This window comes from Aphelocoma coerulescens, chromosome 4, assembly GCF_041296385.1.
Source record: "Aphelocoma coerulescens isolate FSJ_1873_10779 chromosome 4, UR_Acoe_1.0, whole genome shotgun sequence".
Classification (NCBI taxonomy): Eukaryota; Metazoa; Chordata; class Aves; order Passeriformes; family Corvidae; genus Aphelocoma; species Aphelocoma coerulescens.
The window spans coordinates 29,933,409-29,953,669 of record NC_091017.1 but is presented as its reverse complement, the minus strand read 5'-3'; the positions used below and the strand labels follow the sequence as shown (position 1 = coordinate 29,953,669).

The 20,261-nt window shown below is 40.5% G+C and overlaps 1 protein-coding gene across 1 annotated transcript in view; it reads left to right on the top strand.

The window, feature by feature from the left end:
• The window catches only part of COL25A1 (collagen type XXV alpha 1 chain), a 309,918-nt gene that overhangs the window by 276,336 nt on the left and 13,321 nt on the right, over positions 1-20,261 (top strand). Inside the window, exons 29-33 of the mRNA XM_069012103.1 lie at positions 760-810; positions 1,194-1,220; positions 3,291-3,371; positions 5,260-5,295; positions 6,149-6,202. Coding sequence (XP_068868204.1) covers positions 760-810; positions 1,194-1,220; positions 3,291-3,371; positions 5,260-5,295; positions 6,149-6,202 — 249 coding nt within the window. The remainder of the gene's footprint in view (positions 1-759; positions 811-1,193; positions 1,221-3,290; positions 3,372-5,259; positions 5,296-6,148; positions 6,203-20,261) is intronic.

Genomic DNA, 20,261 nt, shown 5'->3' with positions numbered 1-20,261 from the left:
GCCACTACCTAGACAGCTACTATAGCAGTGCAGGAGTCTGGAGACCTGATTTAGCATCCCTGCTGCCACTCTTCAGGTTATGGTAGCAACCCATTGGGATTAAATCCAGGAACAGAGGTGATACTGCACTGGATATATCATAATGAAATTCTGTCTGTGGATTTGTTAGGAACACGGAAAACCACTGCAGCATATATGTGCACTAAATGCTGAGCAACCTGATTACCTCTTTTACTGACCTCAAAGAATTTTTGGTACAAGTGGGCTAAATTAAATAAAAGGAGAGACAAAGGGCAATTTTGAAAATATGCCAAAGCCTAGCTTGAATTTAGTATCTTCTCCATTTGTCAGTGTTGAGGAGGAATAAAATAACACATCATCGTCTTCTGGCTCTGCAGATTAAGTGTACAAGAGAGAACTAAAGAGCACATACCATAAAATATTAAAAGTTCAAGCATCCCTGCTCAGTACTGTTTGTTTTACAGAGATTTATTTTGTTTCCCCCATAGTGTCTTAAAGTGTATCATAGACCCTAGGAATAAGAATCTGGAGACAGGCATGCTGCCATATGGCACAGGCAGATCTGCACTTTGGGTACCCTGTCTTTCAAATCAAAATAATTCTCATTCCTAAAGCCCTGTCTAGATGCACAGTCAATGTTCACTGTTGCATTGCTATTTTTGTAAGTGCTTGCCTTCTGGTCTTTTTGTGGGAGTTCTTTGCTCTGCATGATTTAATGCCATTGTTTTTTATCTGTAGATGATAGGACCACCTGGACCACCAGGGCCACATGGTCCTCCAGGCCCTATGGTAAGCTTGGGTGGAACAGAGGGGCTAGAAATGGTCTAAGCCCTCTTGCCACTTTATTGCCTGTTTACTAAAAGTGTTATCAGAATATGTGGTCATTAAAGAGGGGACTTAATTTGGAAATTTTTTTGCATGTCTTAAAATTCATAGGAAGTGGAGAAACAAATTGCACATTCCTGTGATAGTGTTAATATGCTAGTGGTCTGGTTTCTCCTCAGAATCAGGTGTTTGTAGTTGCTTTATTGACAGCTGAATTTCTTTTGAGAGTACAGAAATACAGGGATAATTGGTATTACAGGGGTAATTTGTATCCCTATAAAGCAAAAATACTCTCCAAAAAATTGTGGTGTATTTTCATAATGAGAAATGTTTTTTTTTTTTTTCAGGGACCTCATGGACTGCCTGGCCCAAAGGTAAATTAATACCTGTCTTGAATAGACGTGCCCTTTATGTCTGCAAAGTGTCATGCCTTGCTCTTGAATGCATGCAGCTATGTTTTGTCATGCCTCATTTAATAAAAGTTCCTGATATTCTTAAACCTTAAAGCAGATTTTAATATTTGCAGCTTAAAAGCTTGCTAAATTTTCTGTGATTGTTTCTGAGTAGTATTTCTCCTCAGCATTGGCTGAGTCCATTTTTTGTACGAATATTTGGGATGTGGCACTAAATTATTTAGCTTCCTGTTTATGGGCAAGCTACCATCGCACTTGGAATTACTTTGGAATACAAAAGCATGTTACAGGCTCAGGAAATGAAGTCAGATAAACTCTTCTTCATTTATGCTCTCTTGTATCTCCTGCTTCTTCCAGTGTTCATGGCCTTTGTTAGGCGCCAGGTATTTTGCTGACCAATTCCTTCACATGTTATGCTGGTTCACTATCACAAACTGATGTGTGCATTTTCCTGTTTTCCAAACTGGAATTCATGATCAGACAGGTCTGCAATACAATTTGAACATTTTCCATAGCACAGTACATGAAGATATGCTTTAGGGGCTCTCTTAGCCCATGAGAACAGCTCAGGAGAGTGGAACTGAATTTTGGGAGAGTTGGAATATTTTAATTTGTGCATTAATTCCGTATTCACCAGTAAGATAAACTTCAGAATGACACTGTATTCATTAAGGCCAATGGTCTTGTCAGACATGATCATTTAAATCACTATGGCTCCCTAATCACACCTTTCTCAAAAAATAAGGAAGAGAGGAGAGGGTGTTTTTGCTTAGTTTTGGGGGTTTATTTTGGGTTTTTAAAGGTACGAGACAGAAAATCACAGGTTTGACCCTTATGAGACTGTGTTACCTTGGCTCAAGAAACCTAAGTCATAAATCATTTTTTGAAATCAAGTATATTCTGTTTTAATACCAGCCCCTCTTTACCTCAGGCTTTTGTCCTGAGACTCCAGCTTTTATGGGATTTCTCAGGTCTGTTTCCAAAACTTTAGCGTTTCCAGCGCTACTGCTCTGAAAGTCACATCGAGTCAAATAGAAGAATGGAGAAATGGCTGCTTAGGGTGCAGAGCAGGCAGATGATGTCTGGAGTTACTTAAAGGAGCAGACTAGGTTCTACTGAGATTCTTTTTAAAAAAATAAGAATATAATATACAGTAACATAATACATCAAAGGGAAATCTAGCAATGAGGCCATGGGGAGCAGCCTGGATGAAATACCCACGTATTTCTGTTTCCCAGAAGAGGCAGGTGTGGTCAATACTCTCCTTGACTGAGCAGCCCTCATGTGGATGCAGTTTTTCATTATGAGAGAATGATTTATTGGCAGCTCTGAGCCCAGTATTATCATCTTAGTGTTGTTTAATATAATAGCCTATGCATAATTTAACAATCACAACAAGTGCCATTTCTTACATTGTTAAAATTTCTCTGTATGAACACAGAATCTGTGGACCTCCCAAATAGCTTGGCAGTGTGTAACCTGTACTGTTTCTTTTAACTTGTTACTGTTTATGATGTATGCTTAAAGGTTTAAAATATCTTTATGTAAGATTTTGCTGCAAATTCCAGTTTGCTGTAAGGAAAAGTATTGCTTCCTTACCAAATGTACTTCTCAGGAGATCCCACTGTAGAAACCTACCGTTTTGAGGCTTACTTTTATGAACGTTTTCTTTCAGTTTGTGTTATCTGCATAGGGTGGTTTATGGGATTTGAAGAATTTCCAAAACCCCCTGCAACTCATGCTGAATTCAAACCACGTAACTATAGTGATAATTATTAGGAAAAGATTAAAAAAATCTGTTACCCATAATTTTCCTGTAGTTTTTTATTCATACAGATTTTAAATCTCCAGCAGACACCTCCCAAATATTTTTGCCCACTCTTAAATCAGTACATAAATTGCCAGTAAGCTGAGAAGGTTGAATTTGTTTCAAAGTGGAATTTGCAGCTATTTCTGAGACTGGCTTCTTCTATCCCAGCTTAAACACCCATTATAGCACCAAAAAATTGGCATTTATACTTTTACGTTTAGGGTGAACCAGGGTTAAATGGTCTTAAAGGATTGAAGGGTGAACCAGGTCAAAAGGGTGACAGAGGGCCCCTTGGTCTTCCAGTAAGTAAAAACCCCAACTATTCAATTTCAGTGCAAACCACAAACGTCTCTTTCTACCCCTGATGAACAACTCTGATTTACTCAATACCATACACAGAATATACCATGTTGGAGCAGAGCATCAGTCTTGTTTTGTTTTGTCTCTAATCTGTGCTACCATCCCAAGTAATGTCCTGTAAAATCCAGTGCTGTCAGGGTTGGGGGTTTTTTTGTTGCGTGTCAGTTGAGAGTGTTCAGTGTCACAAGGGTGTCATCACCCCCATTACATTAGCCATGCTGTTATTTAAGTGTAGTATGGTGTTTCCATTAAAAAAGGAGTCTTCCTTTTTTTCAATTGTAACTCGTTAACTTCAGTGGAGCTGGTATCTCCCCAGTTATTCTTCCTCTGATTGCACTTCTGCAGTTCAAAAGGAGAGGTCTAATTGAGGATAGCTAAAAATTGGGTCAGGGAATTTAGTTGGTTTCTGTTCCCTGAATTCTTATTTTTGCTTTGTTCTTTAAAAAATTTCCATTCTGAGTGTTTGGCCTAAACTTTGTCTTAGAAGTGAAGAACCTTAAAAATATGGAAACATCACAGTTCTTAAAATTTAGGTTGATGAAATAGAAAATACTTTATGTGTTGGAAAGCATGCTGAAAAGGCAGCTTTATTTTTTTCTCAGAAAAAGAGTTCATTTTTTCTTTTTGTTGTTGTTGTATGAGGATTGCTTCCAGTGATTACATTGTTAACAGTAAAATGGAGAAAATAGAAAGGAAGACAAACCTCTCTGATTAATATTTACAAGAACTATGTGCAGGGCCTCTGGACAAGGTCAGCATCACTGAGAATTTTAATTCAATTTGAGGGGGAAAAAAGCTCATTTTCACATTGACAGTCACATCTCTGTAGACAGTGAGCTTTGGAGGCCTGAGCAGATGCCCTGAAAATGGCTACAAGGTGGAAGAGGCTCCAGAACAAAATACACTACTAGGTTTTCCAAATTTACAGTGATCTTGTCTTGCTCCTGCTTACTAAATGTCATACTCAGGAGCAAAGTCCAAGTGTTTGACGTTACAGAAAATGGCTCGTTTTATTGAGTTGGTTGGAGATTTTAGCTGGGTTTGTTTGGGGGTTGGTTTAGCTTGTTTTTCCAGTAGGGGGCTGCTCCCCAGATTATTCCCCTGTGTCCTGACAAGTGTCCCCTCTGTCCCCACATCCCCTCCCGCGCTGCTGCGCTCCGGCTGCTGCTCTGTTATTCCCACAGAATCCACGAGGGGTCCCCCCGTCCCCAAGGATGCTGAGGCTCCTCGCCCGGCGTGCCTGGGGCTGCCCGCTGCAGCCTTTGACTGTGCCCTGAACTGGGAGTATATCGGGAAAACAGGAAATGTGATTGTCTCCCGGGCTCTTGGAAATGAATGAGGCCATTGTGGTCAGGATCCAGATTTTGTTGGCTGCATAATGCAGTATTCTTGCACTTAAATATTTCCTATCGCAGTTAACACACATTTTTCTTCCTTTGTGTATAGTATTCAGTATTGTCGCTATTTACAAATTAGAAAGCATGCGAGTAAATTACAAAGTAAATATTTGTGTGTTAAGGCTCAAAAACACCCTAACATCTGGTGTTTGTAGAGCTCCTGTAGCCTGACAATATTCTGCTCTAATACACTGTGATGTGAGGGCAGGGGTGGGTCGGAGATGTTACACTGAAGTGAGAACAGAATCAGACTCTTGGTGTTTTATGTGAATTTTTAACTAACATGCTGTAGTAATGTGATACCCACTCCAGAACCCTGTCACAGCGTGTACTGTACGTTTGAATTGTGTTTATTCATCAGCACCACTTACTAATCTCACGTTCTTGTCATTCGTGTCGTGCCCATCATCCATGCTTCCACCTAACCACACAGGGAGCATCTGGCTTAGACGGAAAGCCAGGAGCCCGGGTGAGTCCCTTGTCTTTCTGTGTCCCCTTCGTGACTGAGTCCATGTGCTTCCCGGGGGCTCTGCCGGCCAAGCTCACTCACTGCACAGAGGAAGGAAGGCCAAATGCTGCAGGCATTTTCTATGCTGCGTAAGAGGGGGCTTCAAGCAGACTCTCAGGGCAATATGTGTGGGAAAGCGAATGTAATTCTCTGTAGAAGGAGCTCTGAACCTTAAAAAGGCAGCTCAGTTTTGATTTTTGGTTGGACAGCTGCCTTGGTTGGGATGCTGATTTTCCTGAGTAAGGTTAGGGATGTAGATAACAGGAGAACATAGCTGTTCAATGCTAAGATGGAATCAGTGAAGAGATGCAAATGTGCTGGGGTTCATCTGCAGGCATTGTTACATTACACATCATAAATGTTAAATCTTTTGCTTTCTTTAATGATAAAGAATTCTATACAGTGAAAGACATATCTTGGAAGTAAGATTGCCATCAATCCCTGCAGTAGGTAAGTCCATCTTACAGGTGGACATTTCAATTTAAAGAATAACCAATTAAAAAAAACCACAGCAGTTTAAAAAAATCTTTTTTTTGACTCTTCCATCTTCTTCCAATCAGTTTAAGATCTTTGTAAATCTGATTGCTTCCATGAATGTAGTGAACTCCAAATAGAAGAAAGACACAGTCTGCCTTGTAACAGGAGAGTTTATGGGTGGAGTTTTGAAAGCCAAAAAGGTTGCATCACAATTAAATCCAAATTTTCAACCAGTGAAGACTGATTCCATGTTAGTTCTCGTCTGCAAGACAGCTATTAGAACTAAAGAGTTGTAAGAACAAGCACTCTCTCTTACCCTCCTTGTTCCTTTTTGTAGGGTGTAGATGGCCCAGTTGGTCCCCATGGCCCTGCAGGTCCCAAAGGAGAGAGAGTAAGTATATCTTCTGGGTGCTTCTCTCTACGAAGTGACTGCCACAAGGGAACAATGTCATGTGGGGACTCATACTCTGCCTAGATGTCACTAAGCAGAACAGTACCTCACCTATAGAGGAGCAGCCCACAACTGTGTGTGCGTTCTAGTTACACACACATTTATCTGTTTAAGGTTGACATTGTAGCTCACTAACTTCAGGGGAGCTGGTATTTTGAAATGACTAATCACTAAGAAATTGACAGGGCTTCCTAGTTCACAGTATCACACACAGCATGATTTTCACTGGTTTCATTATTTTGTGTAAATTGAGAGAACAAACTGGTACAAAAGAAGATAATGTGATCTGATTATATAAGAATGCAATGGCAAAAACAGAAGGGTATTTCTCTCTTCCATGCTCTAAAATGTTTTTATCCAGGAAGAATATCTCCAGCTGCTGTAAAATTTAAACTTTTCTTCCTGTTTTTTTTTAAGATTAGAAGATAGGAGCCCTTCTATTTAATTTGAAATTCTCATAGAATATTTTCTGCAGTGGAAATAGGATAGGAACTCTAACTATGAGCCTGTCACCTCTAATGATACAACCATCAACTTATGGAAAAAAACAGATGATACCTTAGCCTAACTAAAACCTCCAAGGAGCTGTCAGTCCAGAACTTTGCCTCTTTGACTTCCTCACTTTAACAAAAGAACTGTGCTAAAGCAACTTCAGACTAGCTGTATAAGGACACAGCCACATGGCAGAGGTCTGGTTGGCTTCATCTGAGAGCAGTAAGATGCATTTTTACAGAGCTGTGTATTGAGGGATAAATACAAGACACGCAGCATAGCCCAAAACAGACTGTACAGTAGACTGCAGTTACCACTCAGGCTAATTAAGTGCCTGAAGGACTTGTGTATTTTTTCTGTTTTTCTAGGGGATTACAGATTCAGTTATTTTTTTTCTTCAGTTAGGACATAATATATCTTCTGTCAACTCTGTGAAAAGATAGTTGAACATCATCCTCTTATCTTAAGCAAATAATTTAGGTGAGATACACATGTAGAAGTATATGAAAATACCATACATTTTATTCTTGCATTAGGAGATTTTATGTTGAAGGATATGTGTATGTACTACCAGCTGAAATGTCTTTGACAATGAAATAGAATATGAACTATTCTTCTCCTCTGTGGAAAAGAGCTACTAATACTTTTTTCTTGTGGGAGTATGCAAGGTCATAAGAAGTCATGTAGCTGGATCTGGAATAAGCCCTACTGTGACTGTTGAAAAGCAGTAGCTACAAAAGGGATAGGAACTGCTGAGATGTACATCAGTAATTGCAGGGGCATAGAAGGAGAACTTTGCAAAAATAGAGAGACCAAGGTGTGCAGAGAATTCCTACACACCCACCATTTTCTGTGGAGCTAAATGAATGGAAGGAAGTTCATAAGACAGGCTTTTTGCCAAGCAGGCAACTAACAGGATTATTGCTGTAATTGTTCATTTAATAATTCAGTACCATTTGGGAGGAGAAGTTGATTGTAGCATAGTTATGTAACAGGTGCCCAGTGTTGATATATGTCTCATTATTTAAATAACAAATAATGTCTTTTTAATGCAGTTTTACAACTTGCATTTGCAACTGTTGAACTTTTTTATGTGAAACAGGAGGGAAATATTTTTTTCTGCAGATTTCAGGCTTTACTTTGTAATTAAAAGCAGTGCATAAGGTCAGTGCTCTTTGTCACTGGATAGGACCACATTTTGTCTGTACTGATAAGGAAAACCCTGGGCCAGTATTAATCTAGAAGGGCATTAAGGCTATTTTACAGAACAGTCATGGATTTGTTGTTGCACAGGCTGCATTCGAGGTGGTGCTGAAATACTACTCTGAGGTAGGACAGGCTGTTTTGCAAATTAGGGTGGGTTGATTGGTTTTCAGTTTAACTATTTAATTAAAATAGAAAACGTCAGATCATCTTTATACAAAATCTATTTAGGTGGTGACAAGGTAGACTAAGAAAATCATGCACGACACTAATTTTTTTATAAATTTTTTAGTAGAAATTGAAATGGTAATTAATAATGTGAATTAATATAATCACTAGGCTAGTATCTCATAGTCCTTATTAAATTCTTCAGCTGTTGGAATACCGTTTTGCCAGGTGCTTAGAGAGATTTTACTGAGACCATCTTTATTAAATGAAGAAGTAAATCATAATAGGCCTCTGAATCTGGCTGTGTACCTGTTAATCTCACTTATATACTGTCTTGAGAGAAAGTAGAGAACACTGGAAAACAGGTAGACATCTTCAGCTACTGCTGATGAAAGGGAACATGTAAGCCTGAAGGGTGATGAGAGGCATAATGTGTATCCAACTTCTTGACCAGCTAAAGGAATCTTGAGAGCTGGCAATATACGTTTTCCTTTTTTATTATTTTCTTTTCTTTTCTTGATGACAAGGACCTGGTTTTGAGCTTGATTTTGGCTTTCAGATGTGTAGCTTGTGTAACATTGTCATCACTACACACATTTAGTACAAGTAGGGAAAGTGCATTCTCTTTAATTTGGTTAAAATGTTTCTCAGCATGGCAGTGGTATGAAATTTCCCTAACTATCCTAGTGGAGACAGCAATTATTCAGCTTTATTCACGCAAATGGTAATTCATATTTATCCATGATTCAGGAGACTGAAGTGAAATAGGAGGCAAAAACATAGATTATGGTTTCTATTCTTTGGACACTGATGGATTGTCTCACAAAAAATATTAAAAACCTTCCTGGAGGTTTGCCAGTATCTGCCACTCTGAAGGAAATTGTGATGGTTGAGGGCAGTATGCTCATGACAGTCCATCAATCTCATATAATCCATGAACATTCAGGACCTCATCTGATATTCCAAACATGTTTCAGCATGTGCTTTGTATTGGAGGCAAAAAGTTCTGAGATACAGTTCTCCAAATATATTCTTACATAACAGATGAGATTATTTCCTAGACTGATACATTCAGTATCTTTATGTCTACCATATGTTTAGCAATGTTATAAGCCTATCTTGAGAGGACTTTGTACAGTCATCTTGCTGTTGAAGATTAAAAAAAAAAGATGCTTAACTCGTCTTGACATATTTCGAGTACTGATCAAAGAGTTTCGTAGCTCTTAGCTACATAGGTCAGCCCATTAGTTTCTTCTTAGCAGAAAGCTTTAAAGCTGCAAGGCATTTATTGTTTTCAAAATCAGCTGTTACTTCCCAATACTCCTATTGGAGGGCATCCAGCCTAAATGCTGCTCAGAAATTAGCAGGGGAGTAACAGAATCCAGAGAGACCTGACATTGCACAACTCATTACCACTAGACTAAAGCAAGTGTCCACCTTAATAAAAATATGAAGTATTTAAAACAGATCAAATGTCAGTTAATCTGACAAACTCCTTATTGCTGGGATTATTCAACCACAGGCTAAGGTTCAGTTTGTTCTGGTGCCTTATTTTTTGTGTAATTTGGTCAATGAAATTTAGACCTAGCAGTCCATTTTCAGAGCTGTGCCAAGTACTTGGTTGTGCTGATGATCACCACTATTAATTAGGTACACATCTGCATCTCTGTCTTGTGCTTTTAATTATAGAGTCATTCATGAATTAATAATAAGTGGTAAATAACCCAGAGGATGTTGTACAGAGAATTATCTCAAGAGTGTAAGTGCAGCAAACGCTAGGATGAAACTCAGCCCTTCTGCGCACCAGGAGCCTTGCACGCAGCCTTGTGTTAGGGTGTGTTCAGGAAAGGGAGTGAAGAAAGGATCCAAGTGTGAGGAATGAGACAACTCTTTGTAGAAATTAAAACAATTTATTAAAAACAGAAAAATTGAAAAATTGCAAAAAAAAAAAAACTAACAAAATATAAAAATTTGGGATCCAGATGGCTCGAGAGATATGCCCCAGGAGCGCAGGGATTCAGGAACTTTAGGCTTAAGACAGCTCTGAACCTCAGGTAGAGAAAAAAATAAACTTGCAGTTTAGGCTGGTCAAAAAGAAATCTATTTCTAAAAAGCCCCTAGAAAGGGGTAGGCTTCTCCAGCACTGCCTTAGCAAGCTGGAGAGGAAGGGAAAATGAGACACGTGTCTTTCTTTTTCTCCCTGTTATAGCTTTTGCTCCGCCCACAGTCCGCCCACAGTCCACCCCCCTGGTTCAAGGCGGTTGGTGTTTTCCCCTTGACAGACCACCTCTGTCCACCAATGGCTCCTCCTGGTCAGAGGGGTGATATTAGTTGAGATAAGGGTCATGTGCTTATGGGGGGCTGGGCTGTTTGTTGCAACTGGGGTTTTTTAAAATCTGCCTTGAAACCAAGATACAAGTAAAACATAAAAATACATCCAACACATCTTAAAACACTTGTAAAGGTATACAGTAAACACAGGAAGACCAGAAAAACTTGATTAGTGTACCTGGACTGATGGATTGATTTTAACATTCAATTTAAAAATATTAAGCTCAAATTAATTAAAGCACTTAATATGCAAAGACCAAGCACAAATAGGGATTTCATGTATGACAAGTCCCCCCTTTTTCTCTTATGTTCACATCTTTGGTCTTTGCATTTAAGTGGAGGTGGATAACTCTTCAGGGATAGATTCAAGCTCTTTAAAACTGTCCCACACTTGCTGGGCAATTTTTTTCTCCTTTCTAGTTTTCTTATTGTTACTATTATTGACATGCATAATCTTTTGAGCGAATGGTGGACGCTGCTGTTGTCCTTGAAGATCCTGGATCAGTGGCATGCCTTGGACGACAGTGGTGATTAGACGGATGAAACAAGGGATTAAACAAGGGAGAAAAATAAGTCCTGTAAGGGAAAGTCCAACAATAATTAAAGCTTTCTTCCACCATTGTCCTTGGAAAATATTTTCCCACCATTCAGAAGTGATCAAGGGCTGCCATTTCTGCACTGGAACATGGGCTAGTTTCCTGATGTTTTGGGTAATCTTGGTGATGGCTTCACCGTGATCATCAATATGGATGCAGCAGTCTGAGGTGTTAAACTTGCCACATACTCCACCTTCTTCAGCTAGTAAATAGTCCAATGCCAGCCTATTTTGGTACACGGCTGCTCGAGTTTGCCCTTGCTGTGTGTTAAGTAGTTCAAGAGCAAGAGAGGTCTCATTAGTGATTACCTCAATTAGTGCTTGCAGTCTGATGATCCGGTTTAGCATGTAGATGGGAGTTCGGTACCCCCAGCTCCCATCCTGTGCCCATGTTGCAGGTCCATAAGTCTCTAGGATCCTCTCAGCTGGCCACTCTTCTTCTCCCCATCTCTGGGTCCCTCCTATTACATGTCTCTTAGTACGGAAAAGTTCATCATAAAGGGAGATTCCAAGGTGGGCTCCAGCGTTTTCAGCAAGTAGGAAGAAGTTTGGTTGAATGGCTCCAAGAGTGCAGCTCCCTTTCCAGCGAGGTGGTAAGTTGGAATAAGCTCGGTTACCACAGATCCAGTAGAGGTCTTGTGGTGCTTCCCAGAAGTGGGGTTGTATACTTGCTGCTGTAATCCAGTACTTGGAAATTTGTGGCAGGACAGAATATGGATTTCCTTGATCCCAGCACTGCCAGAGTTTTTTAACAGGATTCAAAATGCAGTTTTTGTTTTTAACCTTTTCTGCAGACCAGAATACATCTGGTTCTTGAGGTATCCACCAATGTTTTTGCCCATCAGTTACCAGGTACCTTTTGCATATTGTCTCACCAACTTCTTCTAAAAATTTTCTTCCTTTCCTCCAGATGCATTCTTCTCCAATAACAGTATTGCTTAGCAGCCAGGTTTCATTGTCATGTCTGGTTGTGGGGGAGAGATTACTCAGTCGGAGTAAATCGGGGGGTCCAAGACTGACTCCCCGCCAAGGCCAACTCTCCGATTCTAAAGTTCCTCCGCACACCCAGCAATTTGTTAAATTTAGCTGTTGTCCAATCCTTTCTGCCAGGTCAATAAACAAGTTTTTCCTTGACATCAAAGGATTGTTTTCTTTTTGTTTTTCCTTTTCTTCTATGACCACCTCTTGGATCAGGTCAGTGTCATAGGTCTTTCTTTTCAACAAATCTTCTGTCTTGGTTATGTATCTAAAATTGAAACAGAGCCAATCGTCTTGGGAGGGGCACTCTCCCTTCTGCTTATGTATTTGGGTGCCAATGTTTTTGCCAATCCAGTACTTGTGACCTTTTTCTGAGCAGATACTCAACCTTGTTATGTTATAACAAGATGGATTAACATAAGTATGTGCTCGGAAAAAGTGTCGAATTTGAAATGAGCCTCCTTCTGCCTGGTACACAGTCTTGTAACATCTGTTACAGCGGCTGTCGGCTGCTTGTGTAAAGGGAGGCCAGAGGACCCAGAGACAGATGACACTCAGTAGCAGGATGTTGCTCACTTTCCCCTTTTGGCATACCCGAGAGGAGCTGTCAGCATTTGGGTTGCCTCTGCTGGTGGGGGTTGTCATCTTTGCTTCTTTCGTCCTTTCTTTAGGCATCTCACCTTCAGATGGTTCTTCAGTGACCTCAGGCTTCTGGAAGCTCATGGTTATTTAGGGTTGGCCTTGTCAAAGATTAGAGTTATCGTGCCCATAATTTTGGAGTCTGATTGGACTGTTATTGGAAGAGAATGCTGGCTTCAAATGGAGCCTTACTATACAGTTGATGTGACAATATGGTTGTGTGAAGGCAGAATCTGTAAAAGGGAATAACAAAGAACAGAATTAACAGCAAAATATTTTCAACTTAGTTTAACAACTTGTAGCTAGCACTTATTACTGAGGTATAACTGGGGAAGAACTGGGAGTACAGGATTTTATTAACTTGGAGTGAGGGATGCTGAGTGGAGCTTTCAAACAGGGTGTTTAGTTTGATGGTTTGTCTGGAGGTTTCTTCTCTTCAATTGGTGGTGCCACCGGACCCTTCACCCTCTTGACATGTGTCCAGCCCTTTTCAAATGTCCGGACAGCTGTTTCAGTGGTTAGCTGGACCTGAAATGGACCTTCCCAGGATGGGGTTAATGACTTTTCTTTCCAGGATTTTATTAACACCCAGTCACCTGGATTGATGTGATGTAGATTAAAATCAAGTGGGGGAGTTTGTGGTAGAAAACCTCTTTCCCTTAGCAACTCTAGATTTTTGGCAATTATCTGTACATATTGTTGTACATTGGTGTTTCCACACTCTTTCACATTCAACTCTTGTGGTGTAGCAAGGTAGGGTAATCCATACAACATCTCATATGGTGAACAACCCAAATCAGATCTTGGCTGTGTCCTGATTCTAAGAAGAGCAAGTGGAAGGCATTTTACCCAGGTCCATTTTGTTTCCAGCATTAATTTTGTGAGGGTGTTCTTGATTGTCTGGTTCATCCGTTCCACTCTCCCAGAGCTCTGTGGATGCCACGGGGTGTGTAATCTCCAATTTGTTCCTAATTGCTGAGCCAATTGTTGTACAATTTGGGAGGTAAAATGAGTACCTCGATCTGAATCTATGCGGTGGACTATCCCATAACGGGGGATAATTTGCTCGAGGATCACCTTACTCACTGTCTGGGCTGTTGCATTGACAGTTGGAATAGCTTCCACCCAGTGGGTAAGGTGATCAACGATTACCAATAGGTATTTCCACCTCTGGACAGGAGGCATTTCTGTAAAGTCAATTTGAATGTTTTGGAAAGGCCTGATTGCTAATTCAATTCCTCCGCCCGTGTTCTTTTTCATTACCTTTTTGTTAACTTTTTGACAGATTACACAGTCCCGGGTTATTTGGTTGGCTATTTCATAAACACCAGTGCATCCAAAGGTTCTGAGATAGTGATCCGCCAGAGCCTTTGAACCCCAATGATTGCTTTGGTGAATATTTTGTAGAATTTCTCGGGTTAAATTTTTGTTTAAAATTTGGCGTTTATCTGGTAAATACCAGCGGCCTTGAGAATCCTCATTGGCACCAATTAAAACTAATTTCTGTTTTTCCTGATCAGTAAAAATGGGCGTGGGTAAAATGTTAGTTTGTGGAATAGTGTCAGATGTGGTGGTGTTAGTTGGAAGTTGGTTTACTTCCATCACTTTTACCTCTTCTTCCACTGCTGCTTCTTTTGCTGCCAAGTCTGCTAGGTTGTTCCCCCGAGCTTCTTTTGTGGTTCCCGATTGATGACCTGGAATATGCACCACTGAGATCACCTGAGGCAGTTGCAGTGCTTTTAGAATTTTTAGGATCAATTCCTTATGTAGGATATCTTTCCCTTTGGTGTTTAGGAACCCCCTTTCGGACCAGATTTTTCCAAAGGTGTGGACTACGCCATAAGCGTATCTGGAGTCAGTGTAAATGGTCCCGATGCTTCCTGCTAGTCGGTGGAGTGCTTTTTCTAGGGCATAGAGCTCACAGACCTGAGCTGACCAGGTTGGTGGCAATCTGCCCTTTTCTAGCACACACATTTGGTGTCCATCGACCACTGAATAGCCAGAGCATCGCTTTCCATCCACCACTCGAGATGACCCGTCAATGAAGAGGATTTCCCCTTCATTGAGGGGACAGTCCACCAGGTCCTCTCTGACTTTTGTCTGGATGTCAATTATCTCAATGCAATTGTGTTCAATTTCTTTTTCTGATGGGGTCCCATAAAGGAATTGAGCTGGATTTTGGTGTGTACACACAACTAACCTCAGGTGGTCTGAGTGCATGAGAATGGCTTCATATTTGACTATTCTTGGGTCAGTTAACCACTCTGCAGCCCTGTGAGCTAAAATGGTTTTGATTGAGTGTGGTGTATGCACTGTCAAGTCTCCACCAAAAATGAGTTTTTGACTCTCCGAGACCAGAACAGCTGCTGCGGCGATGGACTGGATGCAGACAGGCCATCCTCTGGACACTGGATCTAGTAATTTGGAAAGAAAAGCAACTGGCTTCCTGACTCCTCCCCACTCCTGGGTCAAGACGCCATAGGCAATTCCCTTCTCCACATTAACAAATAGATCGAAGGGTTTTTCTAGTGAAGGAAGGCTTAAAACAGGTGCTTTTGTTAATTTCTCTTTCAGATTTTGTAATTTTTGTGTGTCTGAATTAGTCCAATTAAAAGGTTCTTCTTCTATTAGTTTTTCATATAAAAATTTGGCAGATTTTGAATACTGATCAATCCACAGTCTGCAGTATCCAAATAGGCCTAATAATTGCCGGATTTCTCGTTTTGAAGTTGGAGGTGGTAGATTTAGGATTCCTTCTACTCTTTCAGCACTGAGTTTTTTTGTGCCATGGCCAATTAGATGTCCCAAATACTTCACCTCCTGTAGCACAAATTGTAATTTAGGTTTTGACACCCTCAGCCCGTTCCTCCCTAGAAAATTCAGTAACTGAATTGTAGCAGTTCTTACCGTAGACTCCTGTTCCCCAGAGAGGAGCAGGTCGTCTACGTACTGAGTTACCTGAATCCCTTCGGGTGGAGAAAAGGAACTTAGCAAATCTTCTAGCGCTTGGCCAAAGAGTGTGGGTGACTCGGTGTAACCTTGAGGCAGGCGAGTCCAGCGCAGCTGCTGCTTCCGTCCAGTGTCTGGATCCTCCCAGGTAAATGCAAAGATGTCTCTGCAATGAGAATCTAGAGGACATGACCAGAAAGCATCTTTAAGGTCAATAACAGAGAACCAGGCATGTGCTGGGGGTACCCGACTCAGGAGTGTATAGGGGTCCTGCACCAGTGGGTACCTGGTTTGGACTCTCTTATTGACCTCACGCAGATCTTGTACAAGCCGGAATGACTTATCTGGTTTCTGGACAGCCAAAATTGGAGTGTTGTAACTGGATTTGCAGGTCTCAAGAATTCCATCTTGTAATAAGTCCATGATAACAGGCTTCAGGCCCTTTCTTTTGTCCTTGGAGAGGGGATATTGTGGTACACGTACTGGCTGGCTATTTGGGAGCAACTCAATTGTTAGAGGTGTGATGTCCATTTTTCCCCGGTTGCCAGGTTTGGCCCACACTACCGGGTCAATGTGTTGCTCATCTACTAAAGATAAAACAAACAATTTAGTGGTCATTTTTCCACCCTGCGGTACCACCCCAACCCTCAGAGGTATTTGGAAGTCACGTCCTAAAAGATTGATCCCAGCTTGAGGTAGGTATAGCACATCCCCTGTATGGGTACGTCCTTGTATGGAAAGGATTACATTTTTAATTACAGGAACAGCAAAGCTTTCACCATTAGCACCATATATATCTAATGTATCTTGAGAAATAAAACATCCTGGAGGTGTTTCAGTGACACAGGTTCTTTCAGCACCTGTGTCCACTAAAAACTCCACTTGTTGTCTCTGGGGTCCAGCTTCTAATTTTATCAAGGGCTCTTTAAGATGTTTTTGCCCCAGAGAATAAAGCCCCTGACCCCTTCAGTTGTTCAAAATTTGTCCCTCCATTTGAAGGACTCCTTGATCTCTCTGCTTTTTAAAACAGTACCACTGCCCGTGGCCTGGTTTATTACAGTATGTGCAAATTAACCTCTCAGGTCTTTGAACAATTGGGGTAGATTGTTTATTGCGAACACAAACCTGTGGCTGTTGTTGAGGGCAGATTTGGGTTTGCTGTTGTGGGATGCCCCTTTGTGAAGTTCTTTGTGTAGGAGGGTTGTGGATTGGAGCATTAGTACTGTTATTCATTATTCGGCTTTTAGCCTTCATCCTCTCTTCATCCCTCCTAACAAAGACTTTTTGGGCTTCCTCCAGTAATTCATCTAGTTCCCTCTCTGGCCATTTCTCCAATTTTTCCAATTTTTTCCTGATGTCAGGCCAGGAGTGAAGCACAAAATGTACCTTTAGCATAGTTTTGCCTCCCTCACTGTCTAAGTCAATGACAGAATAAAGTTGAATGTTATTCCTTAACCGAGCCATCCAAGCTGTTGGGGACTCATCCTTTTCCTGTTCCCCACAAAATGCTTTTTTCATATTATTAACTCGAGGAACAGCTTCTCTAATCCCTTTTATAATTAAATTTCTGTAGTCCTTCATGTTCCTCCTGCCCTCTTCTGAATTTGGGTTCCATTCAGGGTCTGTCAGTGGTAATTTTTGTTCTCCAATTGGGCCTTGATTAGAATTATTTTCTCTGTCCCAGACTGTCACTCCTGCAGCTCTAATCAATTTTCTTTCCTCAATGGTGAATAAGGAGTGAAGGATGGATTGTATCTCTCCCCAATTATAAATATTAGGGCCGAGGAATTGATCAAATTGGTCAGCTAGACCAATGGGGTCAGCCATCAGGCTTTTCATTTCCTTTTTAAATTCCCGTACCTCAGATGAAGCTAGAGGTACAACTACGTAACCAATTCCTCCTTGAGCATTTCCCATGGGTACCTCCCTAAGAGGTAAAATTTTAGACTCATGGGGAGTGCTAAGGCAGGTGGGACAGTCAGGTGTTTTAAATGATTTCTTTCTAGTGCAAGATGCTGGGCCATCCTGGCTAGAAGAAATCCTTTGTCCGGTTGTCTTTTTGTGAGAGCAGGAAGGAACAGAATTTTCTTTTTCACTTTCATTCTCATTTTCTGAGTCCCTTTCGATTGGGTGGCTTGATGAAGGAAGGACCCTTTCTTGTTCAATTTGGACCCTCCTTTCTGGAGGAGTTACTGGAGGAAGGTAGTCTAGGGGGTCCCACTTTGGTTTATTTAATTTAGGTTTTTGCTTTTCCTTCTGTTTGTGTTCTTCTGCAATGGAAAAAATTTGGTTTGAATTTTTATTAAGTCCAATTGAATTAGATTTAGTTTCCTCTTCCAATTCTAATTTTTTGCTTTGGTCTTCATTTTGTTTTTGCCAATAATTTAACCAAATTTTAGCATAGTCTAATTCATCAGAATGTTTTGGAGCTTTGTAATGTACATAAGAATGCAAAGCCTCACAAAGCCATTTTTCAGAAGACCCATACTTGGGCCATCTGAGTCCATCTTTGTTAATTCTATGTTTTGGCCACTTAAAAACACAGTACCTAATCATTTGACACTGGTCTTTTTCTTTAGTTAAAAGATTTTCTTCCCACTTTAGGAGCATTTGCCCTAACGGGCTCTCTGGGAAAATTTTGTATTTCTTCATTAGGTCTTTCTTTTTGCTATTTGCTTGTCCCATTTTGTTACTGGGAAGCAAACAAGTAGCTAGTGCAGAAGAAAAAAAATTTCCTTTTTTTTTTTTTTTTTTTTTTTTTTTTTTTTTTTTTTTTTTTAATTAATTAAATAAACCAAAGTATTGTATTATATAAAACAATTAAAATATTGCATAAGGAAATAATGTTACAAAATAACCTAAATTCAATACACTATCACAATTAAAAAAATGATAATAAAGTTATAAGCATAAAATACAATACAACTAATATAGAGAAAAGCAAGCAGGGTTAGTAGATATATAAGGGAATGAATGATGGCGAATCTGTGGGAAAATTAAATATGGTAGGCTGGTGAGAAACAAATATGTTGCAAGAAAATATTAATTTTAATTATAAAAAGAATAATTAGTGAATATTTAAATTGGTTAAAGTATAACTGAAATTTAGATAGTTTTATACATATATACTTAGAATTTAAGAAACAAGAGTTGTCTTTATTAGCAAAGGAGAGATAAATTTAAAATATTTATAATCGAATTAAAGGAAAAAGATTATAATGAATAACACAAACAGTAATTCAAAATATCAAAGTAGTGTCTTATGATTAAAGCAGATAAAGCAAATTACAACTACAATCCAATAACCCAAACACTCCAAACTAACAGGAAGTATAAAGGTGCTAGATAGCACTGACCAGAAGAGTGCAGCTAAAACAAGTTCACACATGCACTTAGAACAGCAAAAGGGGTGCAGTTCAAATTAAAAGGACACAAAATGGCGGCCGACCACGTGGCGGCCCGAAATTTCAAAATGGCGGCCGACCACGCGGCAGCCCGAAATTTCAAAATGGCGGCCGACCACGCGGCGGCGCGAAATTTCAAAATGGCGGCCGACCACGCGGCAGCCCGAAATTTCAAAATGGCCGCCGACCACGCGGCAGCCCGAAATTTCAAAATGGCCGCCGACCACGCGGCGAAAAGAAAAAGAGAGGGGTTTAAAATGAGGTTTCTCCTCAGTTCTAGACCCGAGGAGACTGAGACACTAATAAAAATGAATTTGGGGCTGCGCACACCCCTAAAACGTGGAAACCTCCCCCCAGAAAGGCTGATCACCACACTCGATCTTCCCCTCTGTGTCTCTAAAGGGGTGATCCCTCGTGGTGCCCTTAAAAATGAACCCTTTCAAGCACACTCACACACACACTGGGGGCGGCCAACCCCCCCACACACTCTCTCACAAAAGGAATTCCACTCGGAGGTTCCCCAAAAACTAATAGCCCTTAAAAAGGGTAAGTCCCTAACTAAGTTCCCTTTAAGAAGGGTTCAAGCCTTACCACAAGTCTTTCTCCACCGGAGGTGTCCTTTCTCTGCTGCAGTAATCCTTGTGGGAGCCCAGAAAATCCAAGGAGAAAAACCAAAAAACCAAAAAAATCGCAAAAATTCAAAAATAGTAAAATTAACCAAAATACCTGGATTTTAGGGCAAAAATAGGATCCCGGAGAGCCCCCAAAAGAGTTGTGAGGAATGAGACAACTCTTTGTAGAAATTAAAACAATTTATTAAAAACAGAAAAATTGAAAAATTGCAAAAAAAAAAAAAACTAACAAAATATAAAAATTTGGGATCCAGATGGCTCGAGAGATATGCCCCAGGAGCGCAGGGATTCAGGAACTTTAGGCTTAAGACAGCTCTGAACCTCAGGTAGAGAAAAAAATAAACTTGCAGTTTAGGCTGGTCAAAAAGAAATCTATTTCTAAAAAGCCCCTAGAAAGGGGTAGGCTTCTCCAGCACTGCCTTAGCAAGCTGGAGAGGAAGGGAAAATGAGACACGTGTCTTTCTTTTTCTCCCTGTTATAGCTTTTGCTCCGCCCACAGTCCGCCCACAGTCCACCCCCCTGGTTCAAGGCGGTTGGTGTTTTCCCCTTGACAGACCACCTCTGTCCACCAATGGCTCCTCCTGGTCAGAGGGGTGATATTAGTTGAG